This window comes from Panthera pardus, unplaced genomic scaffold (assembly GCF_024362965.1).
Source record: "Panthera pardus isolate Hobbes unplaced genomic scaffold, ASM2436296v1 HiC_scaffold_16, whole genome shotgun sequence".
Lineage (NCBI taxonomy): Eukaryota > Metazoa > Chordata > Mammalia > Carnivora > Felidae > Panthera > Panthera pardus.
The window spans coordinates 112699826-112714008 of record NW_026526721.1 but is presented as its reverse complement, the minus strand read 5'-3'; the positions used below and the strand labels follow the sequence as shown (position 1 = coordinate 112714008).

Genomic DNA, 14183 nt, shown 5'->3' with positions numbered 1-14183 from the left:
GGTGTTGTTTTCCGCCCACACTCTTGTGTGCATTGTCTACTGCTGGGTCACCACGAAGCGTGACAGAGAAACTTCAAGGGTTCTCTTTCTGGCTGTGGACACACATACAGTCTCTTTATCACCTGCTTTTGATTTGCTAGTTTGGCTCAAATACGGGTATTCCTAATTTCTGGATTTCACTCTGTGCTGTAGTGGAAAAACTGAAAAGACAGTCCCCATCGCTTCTCAGCCTTTTGGCTAAGATCAAGTGTAGTGTCTGATAAGACCCTCCCTCTAAGGAAACTCATAATTTGAAGAGGGTTATCTTTTCATTACAGATTGTCTTGTGCCAGCTTTAGCAAGGGGATTAGGGGAGGTGTCTTTGAAACAGTTCAGCTCATTCCATATTGCCTCAATCGTATTTATGTTCTTTAAAATGATTTTATTTTTCTATGTTGAATATATTCCTGAAGGATTCCATACCTTGTGTCTGGAATAAGGTAGAGCATGAAATACACACACACAATATTTGTTGTCTTGTAGGAAAATGAAGCAACAGAATAATCATAATAAATTAATTTGAATGAAAATCTATTGTTAAATCTTCTTTTGTGTATTATCTAACATAGTTGGAGAAAAATGCAGTGCAGTTCTGTGTTTTTAAAAAATTATTAAGTATAACATTTGCTTGTAAATATGTGATTGGCATCCCAAATGTTACCAATTTTATTTAGCACCTCCGTGAAAAGTTAGACTCTAAAAGATTTTGCTTTATTTGTTCATTTAGTTTTTTTATAAGCTGGTGGAAAATTTAAAAGTGAAAATGGAAATACTAACAGTTCCAGAAGATACTTGTTTCTTTACTAACAAATAATGTGCATTTAATTTAGTTGGCTTATTTGGTGTCTCTCTGTTAAATAGAGTTTAATTTTCTATAACTTTCTTTGGGGAGTAGAAATTTAGTTTTCTTCCTATCTTTCAAAATTCTTTTTTTTTTTTTAATTTTTTTAACGTTTATTTATTTTTGAGACAGAGAGAGACAGAGCATGAACGGGGGAGGGTCAGAGAGAGGGAGACACAGAATCTGAAACAGGCTCCAGGCTCTGAGCTGTCAGCACAGAGCCCGACGCGGGGCTCGAACTCACCGACCGCGAGATCATGACCTGAGCCGAAGTCGGCCGCTTAACCGACTGAGCCACCCAGGCGCCCCATATCTTTCAAAATTCTTATTGGCAATGACTGATTTCTCTGCTTGAATTTTTTTTTTCTTCAAAAACACACCCATACATGAATACAGATAAGGGCCTAGAAATAAATAGAGCACAATATTAGAGATGGCCATCACCATGTGGTCGGATTATGAGCACTTTTAAAATCTTTATACTTTTCTGTAATCTCCCAAATTTTCTACAAGGAGATGGTGTTACTTTAACCATTTATGGTGTTAGCATAAAAGGCCACCAACAAAATGTACTTTAAAATATTTGGCTCATACAGTGGGAAAGGTTTGCTTCGGCTAATACTCTGGACATGTTTTTTTACATCTTGATCCCAGCAGGGCTTTGCTGAGCACACTTTGTGGCCAGCTTTACCTGGAGCAGAGTGTTTTCATCCCTTTACTTATCAGTTTCATTGAAGTGCATATATGTATCTTCTTAAAAGGTGATCATTTTATCTGTCAAAAAATGTGTAAGATCTGAACTGTGCATAAACAAAATAAAAAAGTAATCCTGAGGTCAGGAATAAAGAGAGACACAGATTTGAAGTACTGCTTTAAGCTCTAAGTACATCAGTAGTTTCTTTAACATTTACATCTGGAGAAACCTACACATTTAAAGTGTTTTCTTCTCCCTCAATTTATGCAGTACTAGTATATGACAACCTTGTGGCCCCAAGAGTTTAATTTTTTTGAAGAGGCTTTTATTGTGAAAAACTGAGAAGAGAAAAAACCACCCATGAGTTAGCAGAATGGATTATTCAAAACTGAGATTGCCTAAAATAGACATATAGAAAAGCTGACACCGATACATAAAATGTGTGGCATACCCCAATATATGTAGATACTCAAAATAAGATTTATTATTATTTTTAACAACTCAATCCTTTAAATAAAACTGCCTTGAAATATGACCCTAATAGAGTAGTAGATACAGATACAACTATTTTTCACTTGGAAACATTTTTATTTTTAATACATTTTTAAAGAAGCAGCATCAATTTCTTTATTACATGTAATTATCATTTTTAAAGTAACGATAATTTTTTTTTGAGAGAGAGAGCATGAGTGGGGAAAAGAGGCAGAAGGAAAGAGAGAGAATCTTTTTTCATTTTTTTTAATGTTTATTATTTATTTTTGAGAGAGAGAGAAAGAGTATGAGCAGGGGAGGGGCAGAGAGAGAGAGAGAGGAAGACACAGAATTTGAAGCAGCTCCAGGCTCCAGGCTGTCTGCAGAGAGCCTGACGCGGGGCTCGAACTCACGAACCGTGAGATCATGACCCGAGCTGAAGTTGGAAGCTTGACCGACTGAGCCACCTAGGCGCCCCCCGAGAGAGAGAGAATCTTAAGCAGGCTCCATACTCAGCAGGGAGCCCAACGTGGGACTTGGTCCCCTGAGATCGTGACTTGAGCTGAAATCAAAAGTTGGGTGGGTGCTTAATGGATGGAGCCACCCAGATGGCCCTACAGTAAAGATACTTTTAAATAACATTCTGTCACTAAACATGAAGCGACGAGGGAAAAGATGGCATCTCGTTCTCTCTCCAGTCTCCAATTAACCAAGGCTTTATTCAGTATCCACTATGGGTTTCGCACCCCAAAACAGTTCTTACTGTCATACAAAAACAGATTCAGTGAAGGCTTTGTTGTCACTGTTAGGAGTTGTACGGTTGTGTGCTATTTTTCCAGAGCTATATGGATGCATATTATTCCAATTAGTTTAATATTTGTCTCACTTGATAGAAACTGAAAGTTCACTCATGAGTGAAAAGAGAGGGGAAAAGGCAAAAGTTAAAAAAAAAAAAGAGAGAGAGAGGCATCTAACACTGATCAAGCCATGAGTCTAGGCACCTCTGTTGACTTCTGGGGAGAGACCTGAGGTTTGCTAGGTGGGAGAGAAGCAGCAGCCTGGCTGACAGCAGGCGGGGCGCCCGTGGGGTAAATGGCACTTTGTGACCCTGCGCTCCTGGGTGAGGCTGTAGCCCGCCCGCCCGAAGAGCTCCTGCCTCTCACTTTGGTGCTGTTGGCTTCACGGCTTCCTGAGACTCCTTCACTCCCAGATTGCCCGGAGGCCAGCAGGGGTTCTCCTTGACCTTCACTTCCTGAGGCTTCCGGGAGGTTTGGGAGCCATCGGATCCTCCTGCTCTCTGTCTTCCTGACAGAACTCTAACCTAGAATGGACACTGATGCTCATTTGCTCCTCCTCTGGCGTCCTGAAGAGCGGATTTCGTTTTCCAGCTACAGATGTAAGCCAGTGATGACTCGGGCTGTATTCTAAATGTGTAATAGAGCATATTTCTTGGTATTTCCTGGTCCTTACACTTACTTGAAATCTCGCACACACCCCCTCCCCCCGAAAAACAAAACAAATGGGAGTGCCGGCATTAAATATTTTCGTTTATTATAGCCGCTATTGTTCTTACTGTATCTTGCTTTACACCGGAATTGTGACAAAGGGCAATTAGTTTTAGAGAAAGTGAAGACAGGTAGGAAGGTAGCTTCAACTTTTCCCAAACCTGGCTGGAGGGGAAATTCACACATCCTTCAAGTTTGTGAAACAGGCGTCGAATCTTTATTAAATGGGCCAGCAGAAGAAGGTCATCCCCATTCAGGTATCGGAGAACTGGAATCTCCTCAGGGTTAGGTAGCTTTTCAGCACAGAGAAAGAGAAGAGAAGCTCAGGGTCCATCTGCGGAAACTGGGAGGCAGGAGGAGGTGTGGGGTGGTACTAATTTGGAGTTGGAATCCCTCGAGTCTCGTTAGCTACACAAGGGGGCTCTGGTGGTGTTATTCTAACCCGGAGGAGGAAGGGGCTGAAATGCCGTGGAGATATGAGAGACCAGAGCAGGCCAGAGCACATAGAATTTGGGTACTTTCAAGGGCTTACAATTTATGCAAGTAACTTATGAGCATATGCTGAGGGGAGCACAAAGATGCCGCAAACACAGTCCCTTCCCCGGGAGATGCCCCGTGGGGAGAGCATGGTCCGTGCTGGACTGGAGCTAGGAAAGGCACTGAGTGGGCAGCCTTCCTCAGAGAAGGTAGCAGCTGAGCCGAGTTTTCAAGAAGGACCGGGATGGCTGAAATTCCTTTCCTTCCAGAACGTGCCCCTCCCACCAGGAGGCCATTCCACGTTAATCTCTCCATGACCCCTCCTCACAGCCTTTGGTGATTCAAGCTGATGGTCTCCTTGCAGCTGCAGGTAGGGAAATGGCTCTGCAGGACGGTCTTGCCTGAATGTTTCCAGAGCGTGGATTCAGGGCCGGCCTCAGTGGGTGGGCTAAATACAAGCTGAACTGCTACGTTCTGCAAGCAGAGTGACCACTTACCTGCAAGGGATACAAGAACTCACAGCATTTTCATCCCTCCCTGCATCAGAAGGTAAGGAGGGAGGGAGGGACAGAGGAATATGAGATGGATGAATAACAGGAATGGACCAGCATTTTTAACTTCCCTTCAATCCCAAATTCCAGAAGATGACAGAAAACTTTTTAAGAGAGTAAATCGACAATGGCTATAGGAAATAGGAAAGATTTTTGGGGCGCCTGGGTGGCTCAGTCGTTTAAGTGTCCGACTTCAGCTTGGGTCATGATCTTGCGGGTTATGAGTTCGAACTCCGCATCAGGCTCTGTGCTGACGACGGCTCAGAGCCTGGAGCCCGCTTCGGATTCTGTGTCTCCCTCGCTCGTGTTCTGTCTCTCTCTCTCTCTCAAAAATAAACAAACATTAAAAAACGTTTTTTTAAATAAAAAAATTTTAAAAAAGGAAATAGGAAAGAATTTGATCAGCAGGAATAATCTTATTGAATTCCTGAAAATCATAAAGCAAACAGGACCATATCCACAGAGAGATAAATGACCAAATGAAACCACTAACCCCAAACACACAATCTGAGATCAACGTTAATAAAAGTGAGAAGCAGGAGGGGCCCTGAGGTAAATATTAGGATGACCAGTTGGGAGCCAGCCCTCACCTCGCCCTCCACGTTGAACCATGGCGCCCCCAGGGTGGGGCTGGAAGTCTGGCACTGGGGCCAGCCTTCTGCCCCTCTGCAGTACATACTACTTTCCCACAGTCCCCACAAACTAACTTCAGTAAGCAGAACATGCGGGAAAGCCAGGATCCTCAATTACAAAATGAACACATGGCCAGGAATCACCAAATATCTGAGGAAAATTGAGGCCGTGAAAGAGAGGACAGATTTACTTATGAGGGATACTAATACTCAAGGAGACAGCATTCGTAGCCAGAGGGAGGCTTTGGAATATATATGGTTAATATTTTCTGAGGACTTTGAGAAAACGGTTGTCAAAGAGAAGAAATAACTAGAAGACTTGGAAATTAATTCTATGCACATAGAAAAAAAAGATGTGTTAATTTTAGAGTGACCATTAAAATACAATGTATTAAAAGATTGAGTCTAATAGGCTGAGGAAAACAACGAAATCCAGTTATATACTGTTTGCAAGAGATGCGTCTAAAACTATATAAAACACTGAAAATCAAAGAATGAAAAAAAAAAATGTACCAAGCAAATGCTAACTAAAAAGAAAGCAGGTGTGGGAATTTAACACCATGTAGAATAGCATTTAAGGCAAAGGTCACCAGGAGGGAAATTGGGAATAACACCTATTGATAATGTTACAGTTTTGTTGTTGTTGTCAAAAAGAAAAACCTTCACTGATACACTGACTCACATAATGGGTGCAGCTGAAGAGCGGATAAGCGAGGAAAACCCCAGGAAGATGGTCAGCATCTGTAATTTCCTAGCCTATATTTCTAAAGATACAGAAAGCAAAACCTGATAGGAATAGTGGGAGAAAGGAACATGTTCGCAATCATCTTTCATAGGTTGCTCAGAAGTAAGCCAATAATATAAAAAGAAAAGGATAGAGAAGTGTCAATGGGACCATTAGACATACACAAGCTTGTGACAACAGTGCACTTTTTTGGGGGGTCGAATATACATGGAACAGTCACAAAAATTCTGGACTCGGCCACCAATAAAAATGATCAGTACATTTCGAACAGCAGGGAAAACAGTGCAAGCCATATTCCTTGATCATGTAGAAATGAACAAGAGAAGGATGGCAAATTGTAAAAATCTATTTGAAAATGCAATTAACTACGGAGTTGAAGAAACTAAAGCAGATAGGACAAACTATTTAGAAGGGAAAGAAAACGAGAGGACTCCATATGGCCAGAGAGGCACAGAGAGGGCAGGGTGGGGGTGGGGAGGAGGCGCTACTAGTTTAGATTGGGTCCTGGAGAGAGGACTCTGAACAGAAACCTGAAAGAAGTGGCGCAGCAGCTGTGTGCTAAGTGGGGGAGGGGTGTTTTAGGTTGAGGGAAGAGCAGGTGCAAAAGCCCTGTGGCAGGGATATGCCTGGTGTCGTTGAGGAACAGTGAGAAGGCCAGCGTGGCTGGAGCATGCCGAGGGAGGAGAGAGCAGAACAGAGGGAACATTAAGGAAGTCCAGAGCCTGTACAGGATTGCAGGTCTCTTCTAGGACCTTGGCTTTTACTCTGAGTAGGATTAGAAGCCGCTGGATAGTTGGGAGCCTGAACAGCTGACTGCGGTGGCCGGACTGATGGCAAGTGGCGGGGATAGTGCTGAGCACTTCGTAGATCCTCAGTCCCTGTTGGCTGGATCTGAAATCTCCCTTCTGTTTGGTGTGTATGAGATCGGCCTGCCTGTACTGAATATGGAGGTCCTATTTCCACTTACCGAGAAGTGTAGAATTTTTAGAGGTTGACAACACCTTTGAGGTCTGGAGCAATCTCTTCCTTTAATCATTGATGAAATGAAAGGCCTCAGAGGTGAAGGGGCGTGTTTGGAGCCACACACTAGATATGCTACATAGATCTCTCTTTTTTTAAATACATACTTTTGAATGTTTCTTTTTGGGAGGGAGCGAGAGCCTGGGAGCACACACCAGTGGGAGAGGGGCAGAGGGACAGAGGGAGAAGGAAGATCCCAAGCAGGGCCTGCACTGATGCAGGGCTCAAACCCACAAACTGCAAGATCATGACCTGAGCTGAAGTCGGATACTTACCCAACTGAGCCACCCAGTGTCCCCCATAGATCTCTCTTTATATCTATCTAAATTTCAACTTTATTGAGGTATAATTGACTAACATAGAGAGCTATCATTTACTGAGTACTTTGTCGGTGCCAAGCACCACACCAAGTACTTTGCATTCCCTTTGAATCTTCACAGCCATCTATTTGGTAGGAAGCATTATCCACATCTAATAGAGAAGGGCCGTGAAGTTCAAGTTCACCCACTAAGCTAAGTGGCAAGGTTGAGGTATGAAACTACATCCCCGTAACCCGAAGACCAGGATATTAACCATTGCTAGTCGCTGAGCATGTCTTCTAAGCCGTGCCCTGGGTGGGATAGAGGAATCAGTAAGGCAGAGATTTTGTGCTTCCGGAGCTCACCATCCAGTAGGAAAGGCAGCCATAAGGGCAGGTAAGGCAGCATGGTTCAGTGAGCATAGGGACCAAGGGCAGTACGTGCACGACCCAGAGAAGGCCGTGATTGGGCAAAGGACTAGGAGGTCTGGGAAGTGTCTCCAAGGAGATGGCACATATGTGTGTTCTCGCACATGGTGAGAACCCAGGTCTCCTGACTCAGTCCAGGGCTTTCTACTATAGCACAGTGGAGAAACAAACACAGTACAAAACCCTAAAACCAAACCCCCAAAGCAGCACTACTTGGTGTCAGAGTAAACACAGTCAATGTTAGTTGGATCTAAGTGTGAACTAAAAGGAATTTCTGAAGAACAAACAATAAGGCTGCCTCATTTCCACCTGAAATTTTCACTATGTGTTTTTTTCATTGAATTCCAAAACTCTTAATAGGCCGTAGATTACACGCAAGTATAATCTGAGTAATAACACCGACAAAAGCCATTTACTCTTATTATTCTAAGTGCTTTGAACTGTTTTCAAAAATGTACCTACCTTCACTTTGGTCCCGACACTGATTCTTGCCTGTTGGCCCATTGCCAGAAAGGCGATTGAAATCTTGTCTTGTTCTAAGATGCGAATTCCAATGTAATGATTCAAAGCCAGAAAGACAGGTTTAAATGACACAAAGGGTGAGGTAGGGGCAGAACTGGACCAATTCCAAGCCCTTACTCTGTTGCCAGCTTGATCTGAATATTGACCTCCCAAGATATTGATGTATACCCTGGGCAGAAAGGAAATTAAAAATTATAAACGGTAACGTTATGATCCAACCTTGAAATTAGCCCTGTCACTTGCTGGCCAAGGGGAGCTACAGTTCATGCTAGCCAGTAGCGTATGGAGAGTGCGAAACCGCAGGTAACCTTTGGCATGGTGATACCGCCACTGAATTTTATGCTAATTTGAAGTAGTGGGTCCAGACTGGGTCCAAAAGGCACAACCAGGATGGTAAAGGGGTCTGGAAAACTATGCGCTGGGAAGAATGAAGGGGAAGCAGAAAAGGATTAGTCTGGACGAGCAGACATACAGGACACCAGGCGATCCCTGAAAGAGGGGAGAAGAACAGTGCTTGGATTTTCTCCAGGACAAAATGCAGAGCAGCAGGGGAAGGCCTAGTTGGCCTCAGTACAGGATGGCGGTGTTTTCGTAGCACCCAGCAACTGGGAGCCCGGAGTCCTTCCAGAAGGGCTCTCAGCAGGGCCGGGTGTGGGCAGGAGTGGCTCGGGGAACATCTCTGAGATGGCTCAGAGCGCTGCTGAAGAGCCCTGTGATGGAGCACAAGGTGGAAGTTAGACTAATGGGGTCTCTCCAGTCTCTCAGCATAGCCGACACTACATTTTACGTCATTACATACATATCAAGCCTGACCAAGTGTGGGGATCTGGTGGCACTAATGACTGCCCTTCTACCTCATGCTCTCTCACCTAATTCCAACTTGGATCACCACCCCTTTCTTGAGCTCTGGGTATTTAGAGTTGGCTGAATTTGATAACAAATTATTTTTTTAACTAGACGAGTTGGCCATGACGGCCCCTAGAGTAAGATAACTAACATCTTCTTTCCCCACTGTTGATTAGTGGTAGTGATCTAATAACAAAAGCGCAAATGAGAAATTGAGGTAATTATCTTACTGTATCTGGGAGGAGGAAGGCTTGGTTTCATCTCGAAATGTGGATGAAAATAATATTTGGCTAAAATTATTTACATAGATTGTTCATTTGATAAATATTCTGTGAGTGCAGACACATGCTGGTAGTGGTAAGGATTCAGAATGTGGCTTCAAAGAACATCCGTCTAGGGGCACCTGGGCGGCTCAGTCAGTTAAACGTCCAACTTCCGCTCAGGTCATGATCTCATAGTTCATGAGTTCGAGCCCCGCGTCGGGCTCTGTGCTGACAGCTCAGGGCCTGGAGCCTGCTTCAGATTCTGTGTCTCCCTCTCTTTCTACCCCACCCCTGCTTGTGCTCTCTCTCTCTCTCTCTTTCTCTGGCTCTCAAAAATGAATAAATGTTAGGGGCGCCTGGGTGGCGCAGTCGGTTAAGCGTCCGACTTCAGCCAGGTCACGATCTCGCGGTCCATGAGTTCGAGCCCCGCGTCAGGCTCTGGGCTGATGGCTCGGAGCCTGGAGCCTGTTTCCGATTCTGTGTCTCCCTCTCTCTCTGCCCCTCCCCCGTTCATGCTCTGTCTCTCTCTGTCCCAAAAATAAAAATAAAAAATGTTGAAAAAAAAAATTAAAAAAAAAAAAAAAAAAGAATAAATGTTAAAAAAAAATTAAAAAACATAAAGCAAAGAACATCGGTCCAGCAGGGGGATGGGCTTGCTGCACAAGAGGCAGCTAGAAGGGGTCTGTGAGAGTATGTGGAAGTTCCATCAGAGCACCAGGAATTGAGCTGCTGGATCAGGGCACTTCACAGACAAGGGAAAAGTCCTAGAAACCAATGAATATTTATTTGGTGACAATACAGTACCTCACCAAACGTAATAAAGCATCGCTATTGAACCCGGAAGGATAAGTAGAAATTCTCCAGTAATACAAATAGGGATAATGGACTGAGTGCTGCTTTGGACTTAAAAAACACAGGGGCACCTGGGTGGCTCAGTCGGTTGAGCGTCCGACTTCAGCTCAGGTCATGATCTCACAGCTCGTGAGTTTGAGCCCCGCGTCGGGCCCTGTGCTGACAGCTCAGAGCCTGGAGCCTGTTTCAGATTCTGTGTCTCCCTCTCTCTCTGCCCCTAACCCACTCGCATTCTGTCTCTGTCAAAAATAAACATTAAAAAAAGAATTAAAAAAAAAAAAACACAAATGTCCTAAGTTTCTCAAATACTGGCAGAATGTCCAAATTTTGTCAATTACTGACAGAATTTCTCAAGATGAGATTGCTATTCCTGTAAGTAATTTAAAGGGGGGAGAATATCTCTTTATGAAAACTCAAAGAGTTTGAACTGCATTTGAAGGTCAGCCCGGGTGGCTCAGTCAGTTAAGCATCTGACATCAGCTCAGGTCATATTCTCCCAGTTTGTGGGTTTGAGCCCCATATCGGGCTCTGTGCTGACAGCTCAGAGCCTGGATCCTGCTTGGGATTCTGTGTCTCCCTCTGTGCCCCTCCCCTGCTCGTACGCTATTCCTCCCTCACAAATAAATAAATATTAAAAAAATAAAAATAAATGAAATTAAGACCCAAATTTCATTTTTTCAGGTTAAATGAAATAATGTGAAGTCATAGAGTATATAAGTTAGTAGGTCAAAATTGGATCAGGATCTTAATTTCTCTAGAGATTGTGTTTGTATGTTATTGTTGGTTGTGGCTATAGGAATATAGGAACAGTTACAAATATATCTCAAATTATGATAACACACACACACACACACACAAACACAAACTATAACAACACAGTGTAGCAGCTATCCATTGTAAATTATTTCCATAGATGAGTCAGTATAACATTATCAGGGCACAGGCTCTAGGAAGATCACTAGATTCATATCCCAAATCCTTAGGGTGACCATATAGTTTATTGAGAGTTTTTTTCTAATATTGAAATCATATAGTTTGTGTTTCTTGCTGTTTATAGAAAGAATATGATGAGCTTTGTTTTACATAGTTGCCTGGGATTTTTCCACTGGGAAGCAAATGGAATGACATAAATAAAAAATTTCTCTGAGTTGAATATTACTGCCAAAGACTAACTTAAATAAATCTTAAAGCCATTTAAAAGGAAAAAGAAAGCTTCTAGTTATAAGATGAATAAGTTCTAGGGATTTAATGTACAACATAGAGATTATAGCTAGTAATACTGTATATATACTTGAAAGTTGCTAAGAGAGTGTATCTTAAATGTTCTCAACACAAAAAAGAAATGGTAATTATGTGATGTGATGGAGATGTTAGATAATGCAATGGGATAATCATTTTGAAATATATCAAGTATATCAAATCAACACATTTTATGCCTTTAATTTACACAATGTTGAATGTCAATTATATCTCAATAGAGTTGGAAAAAATAAAAGAAAAAATGAAATTTCACAACACCCCCACCGCCCCCCTCCCCCCCCCCCCCCCAGCCAAATGGCAGCAAGAGAAACTTAGAAGCCTACCAGACATTTCCATTGGGATGATAGCAGGAAATTCTGCCAGAAGAATCTAGCAATGCTAAAATTGCAGGGTCAGTGGGCATGTCTTCTTGGATTATACAAGTGAAGCCATTTATTTTGTTGGGCACTCGGATGATGGCTAGGTTTCCAGATGGGTAGCTGAGATTAGATAAGGTTATTTGAGTTGTTCTAATGGTCCTTGACTATTCTGGGTATAAATTTATGAGAGAGCCCTTTGAAACCATCCTAGAATGGGAGTTACTGTTATTACAAAAAGGATTTTATGCTTTTTATGGGCTCAAAGTATATTTACAAGACACAAAAATCCTCAACAAAATACTGGTAAATGGAATCCATGACATATAAAAAGGATTATATAGTATTAGATAAAGAGGAATTTATCCCATGAATGCAAGGTTGGCTTAACATCTAAAAATCCATCAATGAAATATACTATATTGATAGAATAAAAAGAAAAAAAAATCATCTCAGTATACACAGAAAGAGCATTTGAGGGGCACCTGGGTGGCTCAGTCAGTTAAGCGTCCGACTTCAGCTCATGTCATGATCTCACAGTTGGTGGGTTCGAGCCCTGCGTCGGGCTCTATGCTGACAGCTCAGAGCCTGGAGCCTGTTTCAGATTCTGTGTCTCCCTCTCTCCCTGCCCCTCCCCTGTTCATGCTCTGTCTGTCTCAAGAATAAATAAACGTTAAAAAAAATTTTTTTTTAAGAGAAAAAAAAAGAAAAAGCATTTGACAAAAACTTACACCTTTTCATGATAACAACTCAGTGAACTAGGAATGAAAGGGAGACTCCTCAATCTAATAGAGTGTCTAACAAAAACCCACAGCTAACATCATACTTAATGGTGAAAGACTGATTTCCCGCTAAGATCAGTAACTAAACAAAAATGCCCATTCTTCTATTCAACATTACACTAAACGTTCTAACCAGGGAAATTTTATGCAAGAAAAAGAAATGAATGGCATCCAGATTGCAAATGAAAGATGTAAAACTTTGTTTGCAGATGACATGCTCTTGTATTTAGAAAATCCAAAGGAATCCACAAAACAATATATTAGAACAAACAAGTTCAGCAGGGTTGTAGGCTACAAGACCAACATATAAAAATAAATTGTATTTCTGTATACTAGCAGTGAACATTCTGAAAGTGTAATTAAGAAAATAATTCCATTTACAATAGCATCAAAAAGAATAAAGTCTACTGAGGATAATTTACCGTTAATACTCAGTCCTATCTAAGCTGATCAGAAGCCCAGAGGTGAAGTAAACACAAGATTGACTCTGAATCATTTTGAAAAGCAGCCATGGCCTTCAAGAATTAAAGCCAGGGAATTAACTGATAATAATAATAAAAGAAGGGGGGATTTATTTAAAATGTACTGTATTTATTTAAATGTATTTATTTAAAACAAAACACACTCTTTCTCATAGGGCCTACAGACTAAAACTTCATTATAATTCCTATGACATGAAAGTTATTTTTCTGGTTGATTATTGGGATTTGACTAGACTTTTAGGAAACTATGACTAAACATGACTTTCTCCTAAAAATTGGGGCCTTTAGTCACCAAAAAGCCCACCTCATTTTATAGTTTTGTTTGTTTTTTACTTTCCTGAAAGTATTAAATGGCCTTTATGTCAGAATAGCAAATGGCTTGGCCATCAGGCAGAAGTTCAAGTGATGAATCACTTAGCGTTTCATAAAACAGATACTGAATTTTTGTACTAAAAAATAATGTGCTGCTCACAGATGTGTAAATCAGTACATATTTTCTGGGGGAGAAAGTCTACCAAAGTTTTAAAATGCCTGTAATTTCTTTTTTTAATAATTTATTCAGATTTCTTTAGGTTTTTTGTTTGTGTGTGTATGTGTTTAAGTAACCTCTACACCCAATGTGGGGTTTGAACTCGCATCCCTGAGATACAGAGTCAAATGCTCTACTGACTGGGCCAGCCAGGTGCCCCAAATATCTGCAATTTCTTACCCAGAATTTCTTCCCCTAGGCATCTAGGCATTTAATTCAAGGAAATAAGTGATAAGTACGCAAAGAAGTCTGCACAAAGCTGTTCATTTAGCTGTTGTATATAGTAGCAAAAAAAAAAAAAAAAAAGAAAAGTGAAACAACCTTTGTGGTTAGGTTAAATGAATTATAATACATCCCCATTATTAAATACCTTATGGTTATAAAAATGGTGATGTATCTCTATATTTATTGCATATTATATACTCATAACATTATTACATATTATGCAGAAAGGGAAAGTTATAAAATATGAATAGCTAGTCGAAGAATTGACTTTTAAAGAATTATATAGGGGCACCTGGGTGGCTCAGTCAATTGAGCGTCCAGCTTTGGCTCAGGTCATAATCTCACAGTTTGTGGGTTCAAGCCC

General features: G+C 41.5%; 1 protein-coding gene and 1 pseudogene across 1 annotated transcript in view; one reads left to right on the top strand and one right to left on the bottom strand.

Moving 5' to 3' along the window:
* Nucleotides 1-217: 217 nt before the first annotated feature.
* Nucleotides 218-309, top strand: LOC128777550 (U2 spliceosomal RNA; annotated as a pseudogene).
* A 3262-nt stretch (nt 310-3571) lies between these two features.
* ERICH6 (glutamate rich 6) overlaps nt 3572-14183 on the bottom strand; it is a 29525-nt gene continuing 18913 nt past the window's right edge. The window contains exons 12-14 of the mRNA XM_053903721.1: nt 11769-11924; nt 8165-8393; nt 3572-3843 (exon numbers count right to left, since the gene is read on the bottom strand). Of these exons, the coding sequence (XP_053759696.1) occupies nt 3580-3843; nt 8165-8393; nt 11769-11924 (649 nt within the window). The 3' untranslated portion in view covers nt 3572-3579. The remainder of the gene's footprint in view (nt 3844-8164; nt 8394-11768; nt 11925-14183) is intronic.